At 40.1% G+C, this 22,603-nt stretch overlaps 1 protein-coding gene across 1 annotated transcript in view; it reads left to right on the top strand.

Annotated features, from left to right (window-relative positions):
• Positions 1-21,576, top strand: part of lcor (ligand dependent nuclear receptor corepressor) — a 74,615-nt gene extending 53,039 nt beyond the window's left edge. The window contains exons 4-7 of the mRNA XM_080880071.1: positions 1,554-1,686; positions 9,410-9,889; positions 14,398-14,488; positions 19,049-21,576. Coding sequence (XP_080736197.1) covers positions 1,554-1,686; positions 9,410-9,889; positions 14,398-14,488; positions 19,049-20,186 — 1,842 coding nt within the window. The 3' untranslated portion in view covers positions 20,187-21,576. The remainder of the gene's footprint in view (positions 1-1,553; positions 1,687-9,409; positions 9,890-14,397; positions 14,489-19,048) is intronic.
• Positions 21,577-22,603: the final 1,027 nt, after the last annotated feature.

Raw genomic sequence — 22,603 nt, 5'->3', positions numbered from 1 at the left:
TCTGCTTGTTTGCAAGATGCCAGAGGAGCTTCAGTGGGCGGGAACCATCGATTCATTGATCTGAAGCCATGCAAACCACCAGCAGAAAGAGAGCTGAGGGGTTAAAATAAAGAGAACAGAGACTGGAGAAAGCTTTTCTCATCTAAGTTCCTTTGTTTCCTACCACTCATGCACACAGACGCATACATGCACTCAAATTTCCTCTCTATTGTACTGTAAGGATCTAAAGGCCTCGATATCCTGGAAAAGTTAGTGGTTTGGATTAAAGAGAGCCTCCCTTCAGTCAGACTGGGGAAAACAGTGTTTGTAGATCACATGCAAGATTAGAAATTAGTTTGCTCTCAGTTACAACTAAATGGGGTCAAGCACATGTGATCTGTTTGTGAGAATACACCAATTAACTGATAAATTCTGAAGCAACAGTCACCTCAAGGTGCTTTATATTGTAAGGTAGACCCTACAATAATACATAAAGACAAAAACCCAACAATCATACGACCCCCTATGAGCAAGCACTTTGGCAAGAGTGGGAAGGAAAAACTCCCTTTTAATAGGAAGAAACCTCCAGCAGAACCAGGCTGAGGGAGGGGCGGGGCCATCTGCTGGGACCGGTTGGGGTGAGAGAAGGAAGACAGGATGAAGACATGCTGTGGAAGAGAGACAGAGACTAATAACAAGTATGATTCAAGGGAGAGAGGTCTATTAACACACAGTGAGTGAGAAAGGTGACTGAAGAAGAAATACTCAGTGCGATGTAGATGCTACATGATGGTGATTTAACAGCCACACAGTAACATAGCCACTCTTAAATTAAAGCAAAATTATTTGCAAACATGTTGTAATCTGAGAGTGACGACAGTCACTCCCAAGTCAACCACGGTTGTTTGTTGTTTCGATTGCCTTGGTCACCCAGCATTTAAAGCTACCACACGCTCAACCACTTGCAGTCATTTGTCAAATAAGAAAAATTTGATGCAATCACCCGGCAACCACTGAATTTTTAAATCCTAATTTTACTCCACAGCGGCTGAGCCATTAGTAGTAGTAGTGAGTGAGTGAGTGGGGAAGTGAAGACGTGTCCTGCCACCACTTCTCCCTGTAGTGTTATGTTATTGTCATCTTAATAAAAACGTGTGTGTGTGTGTGTGTGTGTGTGTGTGTGTGTGTGTGTGTGTGTGTGTGTGTGTGTGTGTGTGTGTGTGTGTGTGTGTGTGTGTGTGTGTGTGTGTGTGTGTGTGTGTGTGTGTATGGCTTGCCCTGCAATATTTTCAGTAGTCAATAAGACTAGGAAAATGCAATATAAATGCATACTATGCTTGCCAAGATAAATAAAAAAGGCCAACGTATGGAGAAGTCTGCTTGTCCCCGCTGTGCAACCCATCTTCTGTTGACACAGAACTGTCGGAGAATTGTCGACATTGAGAGCTGGACATGTTTAAACAATCATAATGAAAAAATGCTAGTGGCATAATGTGGTGGTAGTGTGAGGGTATTAGTTTCTTTCACACCAAACCTTTACTCACTCGTTGGTCTCTGCGTGTTTGTCTGTGTAGGAGCACAGCGTGGAGAACGGTGGAGGCAGCCACGTGCTGTCGGAGTGTGAAGACTTCAAACAGGAGCAGTCTCGGATCAGCCGACTGGAGAGACAGGCTCAAGACTTCCTCAATGCTGTGTTCCACAGAAAAGGTACGACATACATACCCTTCATTAGTCATTTCTTCATCAGTCATTATTCATTTATTAAATTCAGTCTAGACATGGATATCCAGAGTAATTTAACATGGGTCTATTTTAGAATTAATATGATACTTTTCCTATATATTTTTATTTAAATTTTCTTTTTTCTGTCATCAATATATGTTACATTGCTGGTTGTTTGTATTAAACATGTTTCAAATAATGATGTTTTAGCTTATATGAAAGTAGTCCATAAATGCATGCTTTAAAACTCTATTTTAGATCATTTTATTCTACTTTTGAGTCGTCATGATGTAATTGATGCCCTTAGTATTGTCCTCTCAAATTCATAAGTTTTGCTGTGAGAACATAAGCTTTAACTGCATGCTTTTTAAACATATTTCTAAGGGGTAGCCAATCAGAGTAAAGTTGGCTTAAATGACAAACTGAGAGTCTGCATCAAGGCCCAGTGTAGTAGAAAAATAAAGAATGTTTGCGTGATGGTTCAAGGCAATGTTAGTCTTTACCCTGTAACACAGAAAGTTGGTCAGTTACCCACTGGTTGCAATACCAAGTTGTATGTAACTCTTTTCCTCAAATGGAAAATAATTTATTCATAAATAGCTAAACTATGTCTTTTGCATTCTGTAGCTCAGCTTTGGGAACTAAAATAAATAGCTCTTGTAGAAATTATCCATCATGCTCAGCATTAGGACTTGAATTGGAGAGGACACAAGTCTATGTTTGGGAGCAATGTGTAATGCCTGAGTGTCATTGATGACATGACAGTACAGCTGGAATAAAAAGGGGCCAGGGATTGATCCCAGAGGGATCCCAGATGTAACTTTGTCAGAGTTTCACATTTGGGACAAAGACATTTCTGCCTTGCAGGTAGACCCTAAACCGGTTGAGAAATGGGCCAGAGAGGCTGACCCACTTTTTCGACCTGTGCTAACAGTGCCATGGTTATTGTGAGAGGCCATGCAGGAAGCTCTGTACAGTGTTACTTTACACATTGGTGTTACAGTGAGAAACTAGTACTGAATTTAGGACGTTGGATACTTTCAAAATAAGATAGGTGAACTCATTAGTGCTGATTGCCACATACATACACCCCTAAGAAAAAGTATCACTATAACAGTCATAACAAAAATGCATGAATTTAGCAATGGACTTTTCACATGGACTTTTGGGGATTCATCTGAATTTGATGTGGTTTTACAATACAGTAGTCCTTCGCTATAACGCGGTTCACCTTTCGCGGCTTCGCTGTTTCTATTAGTTTTTTTGTGCAATTTTGCATGCTTTTTTTTGTTTGTTTGGGTTTTTTACATCACATTGTGTTCTGCGTCCTGATTGGCTGTAGACCACTGTCAATCAGTCTCCTTCGTGCCGTGTCTCCTGTACAGTACAGAATGCGTTCAGCTTGTCTAATCGATCACTAGCAGTGTGACTCTGAAGTACTGTACTGTATGTTTGTAAGTTTTCTCCCAACAAACACAACAATGGCCACGAAATGTTTTGCACCGTCAAAGGCACCTGCGGTAGCACCCAAAAGGCAGAGGAAGATGCTAACCATCGCACACAAAAAGTTGTTCTTCTGGACATGCTAAAGGAAGGTAGAAGTTAACATATTTTTTGGATTATAAGGCGCATTAAGCGAAACAAAACAGTCAGATAAATCAAACTTTACTCAACTCATTCTTCTTGCTTCCTCTGCTTCCGTACCATTGATTCATTAATGTTAAATTCTCTGGCAGCTGCTCTATTCCCATGTTCTTGACCCGAAAACAGGGTTTGATCTTTGGTTTCATTCTACAAGAGAAAAGTGTGAAAATGTTCATGCCTGTCTGAGAAAAGTGTATACAGTGTATAGTGAGAGGTTTGACAGCCTTAAAATATCTATACAGTGGTCCCTTGTTTATCATGGTAGCTACGTTCTAAAAGTAACATGCCCGTGTTACAGCAAAATGCCAGAGTAACGAAATAAGCTGGCTCTGATTGGCTGAGCCTACAATGCCTTCCAAATCATGTGACAACCCCTTAGCTTCCGTACTTGCGCTTTGCTGTTCCACTTGAACGACGTATTGTTGTTCTAGTTAGCAGCCTATAGCCTATCGTTCAGCATCGCCTCAGTCAAAACGCGCGATGGGTGCTTCGACTTACGAAAATTTTCGACTTGCAAAAGACCCTCGGGAACGAATTAATTTCGTAAGTCGGGGTTCCACTGTATTATAGATCCTGAGACTGATTATTCTTTAGGCCATTTAGGATTCATCTCTGTCGTCCATGACACTGATTATTAAGCATGGGAGGAGTTCATATAGTCTTTATCACTTTTTTTATTGCACATCTGTTGTATAGTAGCCATATAACAAATGTGAGTAAATTAGTTTTGAATGTAAGTCTGTGTCAAATAAGCTTTTTGAATCACCCAATAATAACAGTAGTTTGCATGATATCAACCATCATAGCCGGTAACACTTGGGATAAAAGTGCAAGATTAAATCCAATTTTTCTTGTGACGTTTAAAATAATTCGTTTCACTCAAAGGGTAATGAAAAGGAAAGAACCCTACGTGTCAAAAAGGTTCAAAAGTAACACTGATGTTTGTTTGGGAGAACTGCTCAGACTGCTGACTTTGCTAAAATGTAAGAATCCACTTGATGACCTTTACACTAAGGCAGATGCAGTGGGATGAAAAACTATCCAAAATGTCGAGGTGCTCGATAGTTGAGGAGTTCAAGCGCTTCGGTTAATCTCAGAAAAGTCACAGCGCAAACTTTCACGTACAAAGAACACAGCTTTATGAGGAGTGAATATGTATTTTTTCTAAAAACAGATCTCAAGTATTTAGCATTTAAAAGGTTAAATATTCTTTGTTCACACTTCAAAGGAGACAGCGCAGATCATATTTTTCACAGATAATAAAATTAATGCAGCCTTTTTGTTGTCAAATCTTTGTCAACACGATGCCAAATATTTGAGGTGTGACACTTGATACTGCAGTGTGAACGCAGAGTTGCTGCTGCTTAAATAGAATATCTGTTAAAATGTTTTGTGCTTTTTGTTACCTTTGAGAGCTTCTATTCTCCATTATCTGACACATGTTAAGCCGGACTCCTCTGTCATTTCCTGTAAAAGGCACTGTTGCAAGAATCCCTGTTTCTTACATTTTCAATTTGACTCTTTCCTCACATCTGATTTAAGTCACTTATTATGCATTAGGGCATATCTGGCATTATGTATGCGCTATTATTCCCCTGTTCCCATTGAGCTAAATGTTCGCCCCAGCACCAGTCTTACAGGTTTAATGTCAAACCAGAAGTGGACATGATTTCATCAATACTTGGACTACCTCCATCAAATTAACTGATCCATATCTGCGGAGCGCTTTGGTCACGCAGTTAGTCTCTCAGTCCAATCAGAGACTTTCTTATTTCTTCACTCTTTCTCTCTCTCTCTACAAAACAGGAATTACTGCTGTAGTGCTGTTGTCTTACACTTTCTTTAAACTCTGTTCACTGCCCGGTGCTATTGTGTCTTCAGTTGTGAATGGAGTCACGCTGAATGATCTGCTAATAATTAACTGAAGCATCGAGCCATTGGATAAACAATTTGGACCCACATCACATGGCCAAAAATTCCTTCAGCACTTCCTAGTTTGACTCCCAGCTGGCCGGCCCTTTGCTCCACGTTTTCCCTCTGCTGCAGCTGTCAGAAATAATAATATCTATATTCAATTGTAACTTAAATTTTTTTTAGTTGACCAAAAATTCTTAAAACAAGTTGAACCAAGCATTGAAGTCGAGCCGTGATTTTACATTTAAGTTGGCTGTTCACCTGTCAGGGACTCCAGATGACCGTTACTATATAGCCGGTATATTTCTATGATGGACTTAAGTGCTCGTTTTAATTAATGTGCATTTCCCCTATAACATAAAAAAACATGAAGAAACTGTAGACAACAAGCTTCAAGCTTGCCTCAACCTGCTTAGTATTGTAAGGTAAAGACCCTAAAATGATCAGCTTTCAGTCAGTACAATCACCTTCTACTGAATATCTGCATATTTGCTGAATTGCCATAAATCCCCTTTTTATTAAGAAGACATCATGTTCTGTCCTGAGGCAGGTGGATGCTTTGTGACGGAGGTGAACTGAGTCTGGTGGAGACTGTAGCTGTTGTATTTTTAATTTTTTTTCCAGGAGGAAGGAAACAGATGTTTGTCAAGTCAGTGCCCAGCCTCAATCAATCTGGCTTCACTCACACAGGGAGAGATGCCTGTGGAGCTGCTATATTTAGACAGAAAAACAGTCCCACAGGCATAGGCATGATGTGGCGCACACACACACACACACACACACACACACACACACACACACACACACACACACACACACACACACACACACACACACACACAGTCATTCATACAGTAACAGATCCACAAGCACGGTTAGGCACAGAATCACTGATCTGACAGCGCCTGTGGTCATTTTGTATCATGAGAGAAAATGATGTTTAGCAACAACATGCAGCGCTCTGAGAGTGCAAACCTCCACCCGAGTAGCTTGCTCTCAGGGCAGTATGTACCTTTAAGGGATTAGTGTTGTGTTTGTAGATAGTTTCTTCTTTTTAAATGTACTTTAAGGAGTTTGTAGTGCAGGAAGGTTTTTTTTTAAGTTTTTTTATTTGCTCTGTTGAAATCAATGTAATACACTTAACCTAATTTTGTCTGTAATTATTGTTGTTATTTAAGTCTTTAGTCACAAAAATGTATTTTAAAAAAGTAATATAGTGTATACCATATAGTGTATACCTCTGTATACCATTATTATCACTTTGACCTTCAGATCAATCTGTTGATGTTGAAGGAGAGGTCAGAGGTCAGATGTGACATGATGTTTTAAGTCCTTATGCAGTACTTAATCTACGTTGACCATATACACCGCACACTAACTTCTAAAGCTTTTTGTCAACCAATCAAGAAGTTGACCTTGAAGCTCTTGGTGGATGTAAATGTTCACGGATCGTTACCATGAACCCACTCTCATGCCACTCCAACAATGTTTAGCATTTGCACTCCAAACTAGAACTTACACAGCAGAGCTGTATGTAAGAATGAAAATATGTTGAGTTAATTGACCTGGGCATTAGTCACGTTTAGGTAAACAGCTGTACAGTGGCTTCACTTATAAAGCCTTGCAGCTTGTATCAATATAAAAACCTAAGAATTAAAATGTAAGATCAAAGTGTTTACCAGAATGTTTGTTCTGTCAAAAACTGTTTTTAAAAAGCTAATATGGGTGTATCATCCTTTGCACTGAAGTAGTGGAGCCATGTTTGTAGTCTTTAGTGTATCAACAGCTGATAACCTCAGCTCACTGATATCTTTTACCAGAGCCCAACCAAGATGTCAGGGTGCAGCAATTGCTGCTCTTTTATTTGGATCACACAGTGCAGGGAGTTCAAAATCATCTTGTACAAATTAGGGTTAGATTTTGAAAAAGCAAATATCTGATGAATGGATGGCAATGGCTAGCAGCTGTTGTATACTGGTGCCTTTCTCAATAGGCAGGATTAGTAGTTGTGTATCTTGTATGTACGGTGCATGTGATTTCTGGATTATTTCAGCACAGCTTCAGGATTACATTTTTTGGGCTAATGTATTGTTTGAAGGATTTGGGCTCTGACTCAGTGGCATGCGTGAATTTATCTGCATAATAATATATACTTTTTGCTTATAAGGAGTAAGTAGAGCTGACTTATCTGGGACAATGCCAGATTAATGGATTTAATAACAAACGAGTGTTGTCATTGTCACTGCTTTGTTGAGTGTGTATTAACCAGCGAGATCAGTGACCAGTGTTTGATGTGGATTTGTTTGGTCACAGCAGGAGGTCACAGAAAGTTGGATTATGAAATCGTTGGGTTTTTTCCCCCTAATTGCTCTTCTGATATTTGCTGGACTTTGAAACTGTCATTTTTCTTAATCAGTTTAATTTCATATAAAGTGTCAATTTACAGTGAAACTGCCCTCAAGATGCTTTATATTGAAACATAAAGACCCTGCAATATTAGAAAGAAACCGCTAGGCAATCAAATTAACCCCCTATGAGCAAGCATTGGGCGACAGTAGGGAAGAACTCCCTTTTAACAGAAGTCAGGACTTCTGACATGACCAGGCAGTAGCCGCCTTCCCTGGCTTGGTGTGGGGAAAAGCAAGATAGAAGAGGGCAAAGAGAAACAAGTGCAAAAACAAAACCTATGATAGAAACAAGACAAAATTTAATAATAAGCAGTACTGACATAAAAGTGGACAAGGAATGCCCAGTGCACCATGGGAAGTCCCCAGCACAACTAAGGGCCAATGAGCATTATCAAAAAGGAAAGTTTGAAGCCTAATCCCAAAAGTATCCAGGCTGCCAGGAGAGGAGGGAGAAGTGCTGTGTTGGGATAATGTGGTACTATTTGTTCTTTAAGATGTGACGGGACTGATCTCTCAGGACATTCAGTTCTAAATTTAACATGGAGCCAATGATGAGAAACTAATATGGTAGAAATATGACTTCTGTTTCTAGTTTCTTTCATTACCTGGATTTTTTTATTTATTTATTTTTTACTCGTGTCTCAAGTATTTTTGTATTTTTAAAAAATGTGGAAGCCAAAATGCCCTTATTTATGAAACAAAAAGAAACTCAAGCAGATGATTTAGTTTGCTTTAGTGTTGCTTAATCTTACAGAAACCAGTAACAGGAGGTGAAACCCAAGCATGTAATAATTTCGACTACCCTTAAGTACAATTTGACTAATTTTTGTCAAACACAGTTGTAAAGTTGTAGATGATAGGAGTTGTTGTCTGGGGGATAAATGTTGCTTCAGATTTTCAGAATATTAAATCATTCCTCCTATTTGCCAAACCTGGAACATTTGCAGAATACTTTGTAGTAAGTAAAGTAAAAACTTGTCATGCTGATTGGGATGGGGTCAATTTTTTTTTCATTTTAATAAATGAACTAATAATTTAAACACTGCATTTTGTATTTTCACACATTATGTTTGAAGATTATTATTATGTATAAAGATTGTAGGAGCTCCAACCAATATCTTCAGATTGCTAATTTTATCTAAAATCAGAAAACGCAAAAATATTCAGTTTTGATCTAAAATGGAGAAAAAGAGCAAATGTTAAACGATGCTGAAAATCCAAATCATTCAAAATATGGGTTTGATGAAAAACTACACAAAAAATAAAAACTGCTGATTTTATGTTGTTGTCAAAGTGACAGATCAAATACTTGTTGGTATTGTGAATAGAGAGGCTGTGGTGTCTGCACCATGTGGGCTGTTTGCCTGCGCAAATATATTCAAGTGAACACACTGCTGCAAGATCAAATCCTGGACAAACTGCTCTGAAATACAGTGTTTAGAGATGACATAGTGTGGAGCGTAAGACTGAAAACAAGAAGGAATCCTGGGGAAGGGAATTGTTATGGAAGCCCCAGCTGAATAATGGCAAGCAGTAATCTGTTGCACAAACTGATATCATGGTGTTTCCAACATCGATAGGCAGGTTTAAGCCCTTATTCCAAGTGATTATTTGAGCAAAGCATCAGGATTACATTTTCGGATGAAATGGTATAAATAAGCTGCTGAGAGCAGCATCGGCTGAGCAGACTCCTGGAGGACGGGACGCTAACATGTTTGCTCTCCTGTTTTGTTCCTCTCCAGACCTCCCAAGTTTCTCAGACCCTCACATTCCTCTAGTGGCTCGTGAGATCATGCAGCGAATGATCCGCCAGTTCGCTGCTGAATATACCTCAAAAACTACTCAGGACGACCCGCCCCTGCCCAACGGCACCATGAAGGACCAAAGCCTGCCAAAAGCGGTGTCTCTGGCCCCGGCCCCCAGCTCTCCGCCCGGGCCACTGGCTGCGCCAAACTCTCCTCCATCATCTGCCTCCTCCTCTCCATCCCCGACCCCGGGACAATGCTTCAGCCCCACCTCCGCTGCTGCTGCCTCAGCACTCGCCTGCACCCAGAGCAGCAACAGTACGGGAGCCAGTAATGGTGGGGGGGGAGGAGGAGGAGGTACGGCTGTTGCCTCTGCACAGAATCCCGTCCTCAGTAAGCTTCTCATGGCCGACCAGGACGGCCCGTTGGACCTCACCGTTAAGAAGAACCAGGCTGATCCAGAGCCCAGCCAGCAGGGTGAGAGCAACGCACACACACACACACACACACACACACACGTTTCTGACCAACATGTGGGCTTTTTTTTTTTTTGCGCCTTTTACCAACCAAAAATATGAAAGCCACAAATTTGGCTCAGTGTTTGTTTTAAACAGGCAGGTCTGCTGTGCAAAAATACTTCCTGCTCCATATTTAATACCAGTGTGCACAGACGACAAAAAGAATCAGACAAGAGTGTTTAAACAAAAATTGTAATTAATGTATAATTCTTTATTAGTGCACTGGTAATTCAAATTTAGAGTTGGCTGCCATTATTAAAATAATTAAAATGTAGATATATATAAAAAATGAAAATAGAGCGGAAATGTGAAAAAAATAAATGTAAAAACACATTTCAAATTTTAACTAATAAGTATGGCACTTTGTGTTTGTTCTAGTCTTTCCCAAAGTATTAACCACACACTGGGTTGATTGCCTGGCTCAGGTCCATGATTAATGTTCTCATTTCTCACACTGACAGCAAACATTTGAAGCAGACTTGCACATCAGATTCGCATCAATTCATTTTTAGTTGTCGTCACTTGCTGCGAATAATTGTTCATCTTCAACTTTAAAAGTGTGCACACGGTTTTCCTGACCGCGATCTCTGAAAAGACATGCTTCGAATCAAGCCTGCACGTGCAGTGCTTTACCAAGTCTGGAATTGTAGCTCAGGGCTCAATCTCTGTTTAATCAAACTGACCCAGCAGGGTGTCTGCAGTTTGATCAGCGAGCAGGCTGCTGGGGTGAACCAACAGCTCACTGCCTCAACCCTCACAGTGTGACCGATGATCCACTTTAATACCAGCTTTTTTAGAATCTGCTTACAGTAAGCTTACTTAATTTTTACAACAGAGAGACGTAGGCATTTAGATCCACCTCATGGTCACGAGCTATCTCTCTCCCACACGCACAAACAAGAAACGCCTTTTAAAGTGATTCTGACTCAATGTGGGCTCAGGAATCGTTTCAGTTACACAGCAAATGTAATTTCCGGAGAAGAAAAAGAGACACATTTTATTTGCTTCACTAATCAGTGTTATGTTACATCTGTGTGATGGCTGATTGTCAGCTGAAGCACACGGCAGGCATAAATTCTACAGAGAAAATCATGTTTTCATTTAAAGGTGCATCACTTTTTTTATCCATTAATATCTGTGCTAGCTAATTGTGCCGCTATTAGAGCATTACATGTCCACAGAACACGTTTTTACCCAATCTGCTGATTACGCACCAAATGTCATCAGCAAAATATCTTAATATTAAAATAGAAAATTGTCTCTAATACTTATCAAGGTATCATTATTGAAGAGCCCATACTACTACTAGTAATAAAGAAAAAAATGTCTTAGAGCAATCTTAACTTAAGCGCAGTCTTTTGGCTCACTTTGATTACTTTTAAATACACTGACAGCATCATTTGAAACTGTGTCCATGTTTATCGTGAGCATGCACATGTGTAATTAGGATTGCCATAATACTAGAATTTCAAACTCGGTGTAGACACCTAGGAAAACGTTGGTCGCTCCCTTCCATTGTTGATGCTTATTTCCTGTGCTTGTGGTGACTTGGCAACGTATGTCATTGCTAATCAAATAGAGTCGGTACATTATGCTGCGCTGTCTCTGTCTACTTGCTGGCAGACTTTTCTCAGTTTCAATCTGACAATCTGGCATAATACTATGTAGACTCAAAGAATTGTGTTATCCTGTTAAATCAAGACTGCCCATCATTGTTTCAGACTGGTAGGACAGCTCCAATGTTAACATCATGGTTTTATCATTGGGTGCAACCCACTACCTTAATCGTATCACCTAATGTGGTGATCAGGTGCTAATAGTTAAACTGCTAACAGGACAATGCACACCTCCCAGGTTAACAATTATGATAGCTGTGTTGTTGAAATGGGAGCTTTACTGCCCCCAGGAAACGTCTCATAAAGATCGCTGTCTCAGTCTTTAGGATGCTTCCGCAAGTTGTGCTGCTTGTCAGCTATTAGTGAGGGCAGGGCCTTTTGTGCCTGTCTGTCACCAGCAGTGCTGTGTGGGGTTGGGTGTCAGCTGAAGGAAGTGAAGACAGCACTGTTGGTATCAGTACTTCTGTGAATGGGTATTTAATTCAACACTAATTTTACTTATCAATAAATATCAGAACTTCTTTTCTTTTTAACAACCCTAAGTGTAATTTAACATTTGCTTAAAGGTTTGTCAGAAATTCATTATTGTACTGAATTTACTAGAAGCTTATGTTTTTGACCAGAATGTTAATGTAACAATTTAAATAAATGCAATGGCTATTAAATGCATTTAAGGGTGAAACATAGAAGAGAAATCTGAAGGGTTTGTAACCTTAGTCGTTTTAATGTCTTCCTATTTGTCAGCCCCAGCCCTACTCTGTCCATCTGACATTGAAACAAAGTACAGATTCTCAGCAGGATTTTTTGTTTTGATTCCCGACTAATTTAGACAACCTTCTGAGAGTCACTCAAACAAAAAAATCTGCCCGGCATTTGACGCTCGCTGGGTGTTAATATCATAACATACGAGTAACAGTTCGTAATCTGATTAGAACTGCTGCATAAATATTCATGTTGATGAGGTAACTTTTTTTGTCTTATGACAGTTTAATACAGGAACACGGGGGAGCTCGTAATACCACCATCAATGCATCCTGTAAAAACAAGGCATGCTAATGTAGAGGTCGATGATAATTAAAATGTTCATTAGCTTGGAGAAGGACCTCATTAGTGTTACTTGTTATGTGTAATTTATCATGGTTGTTATCCCTGGGCGTTTTCTTACTTCAGTGCATTTTCTTAAAGATTAATTTAGGAGCCAAAATGTGTACACATACAGAGTTTGCTTCCTTGTTAAAAACTTGTCATGCCAATGCTGTATAAAATATGCATATGCAAGAATTACAGTATGTGTGCATGTGTGCATACTGTAATTGTCACAGTCAGTCTGGACTCTTTTTATATATGGGTAGCACGGTGGCACGGTGATTGGGTGGCCGAGGCATTTCTTTTCCAGCTTCCCCACACAGTCCAGAAACATGCAGTTAGTGGGGTTAGGTTAATTGGTAGCTGTAAATTGGCCATAGGTGTGAATGTGAGTGTGAATGTTTGTCTGTCTGTATGTGCTAGCCCTGCGACAGACTGGAGACCTGTCCAGGGTGTACTCTGCTTCTCGCCCTGTGGTAGCTGGGATAGACTCCAGATCCCCCTCGACCCTGACAAGGCTCCCCTGGATGGATGGATATGTTTATAGATAGATAGATAGATAGATAGATAGATAGATAGATAGATAGATAGATAGATAGATAGATAGATCATGTAATCAGTCTGTCTTTGTCATTAAAAGGATCAGAATTACATATTTTTTTTTACCATTTTCTGCTTTGAAGATGAACAGATTTTCTTGAAAATAAAATAAAAAAATAACAGAATGTGCCAGCTTACACTTTTTTCTGCTTACTTTATGTCACTACATAGGATGATCAGTTTTTTCTCCACGTGTGTGTCAACTAAACATATTGACAAATAAACTGAGATTTCACACTCAGCATGTAGCCACAGTATTTCCAGGACTTCACTGCGAGTGTCACACAGATTCCACCTGTTCTGATGCACACAGAACATCTTTTTTTTTCTTTTTTTCTTTTTTTGGTATTTAACGAAAAAAATGGGGGAAAAACGGGTGGTTTTATATACAGACACAAGCAGATGCCAAAGCTTTTAACATTCATGCCGATCGATCAAACAGTGATGGAATATTTTATGAATGTATAAAATGCAAAACCGTGATATGCAGTGTGAAGAGGCTCATTTATAAGACACATCCAACCTTCCAAATAATGTTGGCTGTTTCATATATACATATATATATGTATATATATATACACACACGCACATAGCATATATACTTAGTGATTTCTCATATTCACTCTGGAATATGGTATGGTCGTCATGGCAACTGCCTTCCTGCTCAGGTTAATCAAATCTTGATTGCAATCCAAAACCTTCTATAGGAGGGCATTAAACATGTCTGATGAAAATCAAACTGGACTGAAGAGGAGAAAATATAAATGCATAGTATACTAAAAGAAAATGGATCGTGCAAGGTCTGAAAATATCACGATTTCATATGCAGGTAACAAATTTGTCCTGCTTTTTACATTTTCAAATGCTCGGTGGTTGTGTATGTGGGAATCCTAATAGATTCAATTTCAGTCACAGGTGGATTCCTTTCTTTGTTTTTACTTTGTGTTTTGCATTACAGACAAATTAATAATCGGAAATAGAGAAAATAATATAAAAAAACACTGTTGTCTCCCTCTGAAATAGTTTCTTCGAGGATGTAATTGTAGACATATACAGACATTTACAGTAAGGGTTACATCTCTTTCCAAAGAAAAGCAGTGTATTGAATAGAGCTGGAGGTCAGTTGTGTTTAATCTTTTTTTCTCTCCTCTTTGTTTATTCTCAGATGGCGTCCTAGACCTCTCCACAAAGAAGAACCACAGTGCAGGCAGCCCCAAAGCTTTGCTCAACTTCACCCCCAAACCTGGACTCAAAGGGTAAGAAAGCAAACTAGTCTATTTAACCAAAGCAGCTCAGTTATTTGCCTGAAACAGCACTGGTGAAAGAAATAAAGCAGTGTTGTAATTTTGCACTACACTTCACAGACAAAACTTGGCAGTCTCTTTATGGCTGTCAACCATATTGATTACCAAATACTTATTAATTAATGAATATTTGATTTAACTTAAATAACCCTATTAAACTCAATTACAGCTCCATATTTTTTCTTGATCTCTGCTAAAGTGGCTTTAGGCTCCAGTCACACATGCCTAGAGACTGGTTGCCAAACATCTGACAACCTCCAGGTGCTAAGGAAAAGTGCGGATTCTGTGACCGGTTGATGATCTCCAGCGTAGAAATTAGTGCAAATACCCACAAGCTATTCAACCAGCAGTGAAACAGCATCTTTTGAAATGTGTGGGTTGCAGTGATAAAGAAAAACGTTACTTTTAAAGCAAATGTTTCTGGTTTCCATTGTGATTTTTCAAGTTTCACTGCAGCTCCGAGGGTAAGTGGCGAGTGTTTCCAGACTGGTCAGTCTCTTCCATACAAACTATGAGCAATCGCAGCAAACGGCTGTCAACCAAAGTAATCACAGGGAAGTTTGTGGTGCAGTACCCTCTCTGTGGCAGATATAATGAGCTCTCATTTCACTTTATGTGAGATAAGAAATTTTAGCTCCTCTCCATGATGCCAGCTTTCTTCTGATTGGCTGCTACTGCAAACAGAAGGTTGGAAGATCAAATGCTTGGGAACGCTGCGGTCTCAGCCAAAGCTGTCTGGCTGAGATCAGAATATTAGGGAATTGACATCACACAGAGCCCAAAGACCCCAAACTGTCTGAAATTTAGAGAGACAAACTGAGCTCTTGGATCATAGAGATTATTTGTAAATAAACTGTACTGGCCTCATTATTCAACCTATAGCAATATTTAATATAGACCTTCACCACTATATGAAACACATCTAAATAAAAAGCATAATCTCTCCTCTGTTTTGTACAGTCAATATTTGCACCATCAGTATATACTGCATGCATTCACAATAGATTATTTTCGTGAAAAGGAGCTGCAGAGTAGATCTGTCAGTTTATGAACCTGTATTCACTTTGGGTTGAAAGTGGGGAGCTGTTAACAGGTAAATTATAGGTCATCAGATTTTGTTATGACTGCACTACTCTATCTTGTTATGCATACTCGATATGGCTGTCATCACTAAATAGTGCCTTTTTTAAATAAATAAAAAGTGACTGAGAAAGAGCTGTGTGATGCTCCCATACTGTTAGTTCAGCTAGGCCACAGAGTCAGGCTCAACCTTAAGCCTGGCAGATTCACTTTTCCTTGGCTGGCACTTAGCTGACACCCTTCCACTCATCAGCTGCCCACAGTTGCTGCACATCTGCAAGCCACTTTTCAACCCACATCCACCCCAAGCCCTCCTCCCTTCTGTGACATAACTGTTGTCATTGATTCCTGGTCTGTGTCTCTGTTGGGGTCTTGCTGCTCCCACCACCATTAAGTGTAATTCATGGAACCACGTATGTGTCAGTTTTGCGTAGGTTTTTTGGCTACGCAGGATTTTTGGGTATGCAACCAACACAGACGTGCTTGCATGCGGTACTTCAAAAAAGCAACGGCGTGTAGGCTGACAGTGATGATGCTCTGTGTAGGAAGAATGCTGACTGGTTGAAAAGTAGGTTTAAACAGGAAGGAGAAAAAGTGTGAAAAAATAATCAGAAATTTAAAGAAGCCCACAGAAGAAGCAAAGCAAATATTTTGCACAGTTTTTAACACTCAGTTTCAGTCCACTGCAAAAATCTCTGTCTGTTATGACTGCTGTGTTCTCCGTGGCAGGGGCTAAGCTAAAAGATTAACAGCAGCCCACAAACACTGATCTGTAGGCTACTTCGCAAGAGTAGTCCATAGTTGTTCCACATGTTTTGACACTGCCCCCAGGTGACAGTGCACAGCTACAACATGTAGATGATCAAGAAAGTGTGTTTCTTTCATCGAGAATCTAGTAAATCTTTCTCAGATGTTAAAGATTTTAAATCATGTAGACAATAAAAAGAGTTTGTGTTTATATTCGGTACTATGCTATTCGTTCATCCAGCCAAAGGATTCATAAGGGTATGTTGTGGCGAGGCATAATCTCTCTGTCTACAGTTCACAAAAATCACTCCACCTCCTGCAGTGTTGGTCAGAATTTAACCGAACTTCACCACAATGAAAGCCTAATGGGAAAAAGGTCACATTTGTTAATTTGTGGGCGAGAATTGCGATGGATCTTGAACTGGATGAATTATTACATTGTTCTGATGATAAATGTATTAATTAGTTATTATTAATCTCTGACTCTCTTTTAAACTGTGTTTTTTGTCCCTTGGTCATGGCAGATGTTTGCCACTTCCAGATCCTGGTTCTGTTCAAGCTTTCTTCCTATTAAAAGGGAGTTTTTCCTTCCCACTGTCGCCATTTGATTGTTCAAAGGGGGATGTTTGATTGTTATAATTTTCCTCCGTATATAAAGCGCCTTGAGGTGACTGCAGTTGGGATTTGACGCTATATAAATAAAACTGAATTCAGTTGAATTAAAGTCAGTTAGATTCTTGATTTTACAGAAAATACACTTTCTTTGTAAAGCTGAGCACAGGACTGCAGGTCTTGAAGAGATTGTGTCCATATTCAGTTTCTCCACATTTCTCCACTTTTATTCTTCACTTATTGATTTTACTCTAATGAACTATCATTAGTTTAATGGTAAGTTTATATAGATTTGTTTCATCAACCCAACAGTGTTACAATAGCAATATCAACATGACTTTGTCCTGCAGAAAAGAAGCCTTTGTCAGTGTCTTAGTGAACTTTCTTTGCATTGCATTCTGTTAACTATTGATGAACATAATTTTCCTTGAGGTTGTGTTAAGAATCATGTGTGTACATGTGTGCGTCAGGAGGGAATAAACAATTTATGCTAATTGCGGTGGTCATTTTCATGAAAACCTTTGATCTGTACTGTAGGTCAAATATGGATTGAAACAGGTTCGATTCAGAGAGCATATGCGACTGCAACTGCTGCACTGAGATGTTATGTTAAATTTGGGCATGATGTAGTGGTGTGCAGGTTTTAGTTTAGTTTACGGCTTCCTCATTTTACCCCAAATACTCTGTGATAGTCTTGGTTCCTGTCTGATCACCTGTGTTTGTTGCTAATATGAATGATATTGCGATCAAGGTTACCATAACAGAAAAATATTAGGTGAAAACTGACAGACACTCAGATGCTTTTTTTCTTACCCTAACATAGCAACAGATTTCCTGCTGACAAACAAGGCTATAGCCCAGCAGGTAAACCTTGGTGAAGTATTTGCACAACACGATTAAAACACAGTTAGAAACAGCACCTTAAGCCTATGAGGATAGGTCTTCCTTCTAAGGATTGAAATGTCTCAAAAGTCCTGAGGCACCAGGCCTATGAGCCTCACTACCAGTGGATTGCTGTTATCCTGAAATGTATCTGGACAAATCTTCTATTTGTGAATAGTGCTTCTAATTGATAACGCACTCATATGGACTTTGAAGTTTGATGACAACCAATGATTGTGGCTGATACCTGTAATATTCTTTGGCATCTGTTGGTGTTCTCCTACTCAAAAAGTGCAGTCACAGCCGTATCCTTTATTTGGGCACATCGTCCAGGTACGTTAACAACCAACCTAACATTGGGCAGCTCATTTTGGCATGTTTATTATTTTTAATTATTTCTTCATATATTTGAAACAATTTTGGAGGTCATGTTCAGGCCAGTCAGCCCTTCCTACCCCGTGTTTATCAGAAGGCTTAGCCTGTTTCTATTGTGACAGTCTTTGATATCATTCAACTTCCCCTCTAGAGAACCTCTTGCCCTGTGGTCCAGACTTACTCCACCTTCACTGCAGCTGGCAGTAATACTTAAATAATAATGATTAGAACAAGGATTTCCATCACAGCAACTATTTACCAACCCTGGCATCTGTTAGTTAACATCTGACTACCGTGTCTCATGCAAGGAGAGACTATGGAAGGCAACTGGTTATTGCTGTAGAAATATAAATACAATTCAGTTCTGTTGGTAACGGCAAAATTAAACCACCTTCATGCAGTGGGTTACATAAAAAAGCAGCAATTGAGATTTATTTAGACCAAAGAAAAAACTATAATGCCATGCATCCTTGTGCTACATTATATTAAATGCAGCTGCAGTAACTGCAAATAGCTAATTGATGCTCAGTAATAATGTGGGAAACAGCAAATGTTCTGCTTAAAAAGAAAACGTGTTGCATAAAAGATGTGAAAGATTTGTTTTATTAGGTTGTCAGTTTTAGCTTTAATTAATCACTCAATACTGTATGTATTAAAGCATCAGTTCATATAAGTGCAAGATACGGTCTGTTGCTCTTTTCTCTTTTTGTAATTACCTCAGTTGTTTCAAATCTACCCCTGTCTTAAAAATAACTTTGATCTTATATGAAGAACTGTGTTCCTGAAGTTCTTTTCTTCGTCTTCTTCTCCATCCAGACTTTCAATCAAAGCAGATCATACCCTGCCAGAGGCGGAAGAGGAGGATGGGCTGCTGCAGAAAAGTTTGCAGGACGCAATGAGGGAGAACTACGTCAACTCTAACTCCTTCAAGCCCCCACTGGCCCGCTCGCTGCGTATTAAGGAAGAGCTTCTCAGCCAGAAGCATCGCCTTCTGAGTCAACCTCCTGCTCTTTCACTGTCTAATCTAGAGTCAGCTGGCTTGCTCAGTCATAGCCAGTCCCATTCCTTGCTTGGCCAAAAGGGTTCTTCTTCATTTTGGGGAAGTAAGGCTCACCTTGAAAGCCTAATGAAGCTGAAGCAGGCCAGTGGAGCTTTGAGCGACCTCAAAGACCTGCCTACATTCCTGGAGCATCAACACCACAACCACCACGGAGCCTTCACCTTTAAGAGTTCCCTTCATCATCACCACCACAATCAGGTTTCCAAGGCCCAACATCATCACATTGAAGGAAAGAGAGACCAAGGCCACTCTCCGCCTGTTGACCTGAAAATCCCCCAGGTTCGGGGCATGGATCTTTCCTGGGATTCCCATTCCTCTGAGCTTTATGGCTACGGTGCAATGGGGGTCGGGGGTGGTGGCCATGGGGACAACACTCTGAGCCGGAAGCTAAGAGCCATTCTGCCAAAGCAGAACCGCCGAGGAGGAAGCCTTGGGAGCCTCTTGGATGGGGCTGCTGAATATTGGAACTCAGACTTGGACCACTCAAGTTCTGGGCCGGCGTACTCCATCTCAGATGTGGAAGGGGACCCAAGCTCCAAGCAGCCAAGGAAGAAGAGAGGCCGATATCGCCAGTACAACAGTGAGATTCTGGAGGAGGCCATAGCTGTAGTGATGAGCGGGAAGATGAGCGTGTCCAAGGCACAGAACATGTATGGGATCCCACACAGCACCCTGGAGTACAAGGTCAAGGAGCGCATGGGGACCCTGAAGAACCCCCCAAAGAAGAAGCTCAAGCTGATGATGAAGATGGAAGCAGGAAGCCAGGAGTTTCCCAACGAGTCAGAGAACACGCCCACTGCAACCCCACGAGGCGACGGTGCATCGCTAGCAGCTGCCGAGCTCAAGGACAATGTAAAAGAAGAAATCGATGATGATTTCAAACCGATCGACTAAACGACTTACACATGTAAACCTCAACTGACTTAAGTAATTTGAAAATGGATGGGGCTTTATTTGTGCCAATTTACTTTGCAGTATCTGGGTGAGCACAAATGCAGGGATTATATGAGGAGGATTCTTAAACTGGAGAGACACAACTAATCGGATGGTTCTTAACTAGTGTCATTTGAGCGATGCTATAGAAGCATTTGTTCAGCTTTTCTATTCAGGGGCTTAACAAATGCAGCTAAAGACATTAGGTAAATGACAATTATTTACGCATGCTGATAATCCCCAACCCCCAAAAATTCTCTCCCGTCTTTTATGAACTTGATACACTGAAGCATTGCTGCTTATAAATGCAGTCTGCTTTGGATTAATATGATAATGATGGGGAAAAATAAGGGGAAGGTTGAAAATTAACTCCTTAGAAGAAGTGACAAATTGGTCCCTTTATCACTCCCCTCTTGCTCATCAAGTACTAGCTCAAAATTGCAACTGTAAGGTTTAATTGTACCATTGATATTCCTCAGTTAGGGTTCGGAATCAAACCCACTCTCTTATTGCCAGGTAGCCATGACGCTTTAACTGAAAATCCTTTTCTTTCCTCCTTCAAATATTCTGCTAATTTCCGTGCGGACGAAAAGCAAGAATAACCCATCCTTTTTATGAACGAGAAGACACAAAAGTCATTCAGGGATGCATGTTTGTGAGTTTCGTGGACACTACTGACTTCTGTAATCGAATTCTTTTCCTCTATCTTTTCGTTTGATTTGTTTTGCTTTCTTTTGCACTACATTTTGAGTCTGGCGCTTACAGACCAGGTTACCTCGGCATTGTTGCCCATGCATCATGCACTTATTATGGTCTGTCGCTGAAGCCCAGTCACAACTTTGCAAAGGGTCAGAGGTGCACATCGCCTGCATACGCTGATTCATATTCAGATGCAGGAGGCTTCTTTAACCCTCTTTTTTGCCAAGGGACAATTTAAGGGGTGATCTGCTTATGGATCAGCGGGGGGGTTTTAAGGCGGAATGCTACCTCACGGACCTCCATCAGTCTCTCACTGCTGATCCTGGAAAGCCGGAGCCACCCGCAAACGGTGACTAAAGTGAGCTCACCCTCTCATGAAGATCGTTACTGGACAAATGCCTTTTAGGATCAGAATGTGAAACTGTGCTGCTACCCAGTTCATTATCCAGTTCCTATAGAGGCTTTAGTTAACCTAAGCTAATGGATTTTGGCTTCTTAGCTAATGACACCATATTGCTGATGTTGTTTTTTCTTTCCTTTTTCTAATCAAAACCAAGCAGAAGCAACTCACATGAGTTTTAAAAGAAATTCTTCTCCCTAAAACTTCAAAGATGGTTTTAAAGGCAGTTTACTACAACAATGTGCATTTATTGTGGGGTGTTCAGTTTGGGGTGGTGGGTGGGTAATATGCAGTGGGCAGGGGTAGTTGGTAGGTGGGGGAAAGGCAGATTTTAATATATTATAACTTATTATGACTGAATATGTAAAAGCCAATCCATGATTCTGGGTGTTTTTTCTCTCTCCTCATTTTTAACTCAGGGTAACTGAGACAGATGTGGATTACAAATATGGTAATTTCCTGTTGGACCTAATAGTAGATGAAAAGAGGACACGGCAAGCTTCTCACCAGTGCTTTGACTCTGGGAGGGCCATATGGATAATATGGCGGTGCCATAGCAGCAGATAGACCTTTGTGGATTTGTGGATTTATGGCGCTGAACCTCTAAGATAGCACTTTTTAAACACAAGAAGAAAAACAAAGGAGAAAGAAAGTTTAAGGTTATGCATGCAGTGTAGCTCTTTTCTGAGGAATACAACAGAGGAGGCAATGAGGAGGTCAGAGAGATGGCATAAAAAAAGCTTTAGTGTTTCTGAAAGGTGCAGCTTGGATCCAAACCACTTATTTTCCTCTCAATTACCTCCACCATTTAAAAAGAAAAGAAAAAAAGTTTGACAGCTTGAACAAGTTCAGTTTTGTGTAGTGTTGTCTCGTTGTTTTCCCCTCCCCTTCGTCGCTAAATGTCGCTCTTCGCTCCTGACACTGCCTGGTGCTCACCCAGTCTGTGAGATTTTTGACATGAGAATTGTAACTCTCTGCTCAGATGAAATGACGATGATTCACTCCTTTTGAAATGTATTGTACATTTTATTTATTTGATTTGATTTTGTTTATTCTCTTTTAACAAATGGCATGCACCACTATTTTTGGCTGATTTTGGGTTTGGGCCAATTCAGAATATTAATCTTGAGAGTAATAATAATCCAACACAGTTAAGTATTGAATCAATCACAATCTAGTTATGATTAGAATCATTTACTACCTGTTGCAATCTTCTCCCACCCCTGGGGTTACTGGTTGTCCACTTTGTGTGACTGCCAGGCATGCAAAGCTAACTGAA

Source organism: Rhamphochromis sp. 'chilingali', assembly GCF_963969265.1.
Source record: "Rhamphochromis sp. 'chilingali' genome assembly, chromosome: 4".
NCBI classification, from domain to species: domain Eukaryota; kingdom Metazoa; phylum Chordata; class Actinopteri; order Cichliformes; family Cichlidae; genus Rhamphochromis; species Rhamphochromis sp. 'chilingali'.
This window is presented reverse-complemented; position numbering and strand designations above follow the sequence as displayed.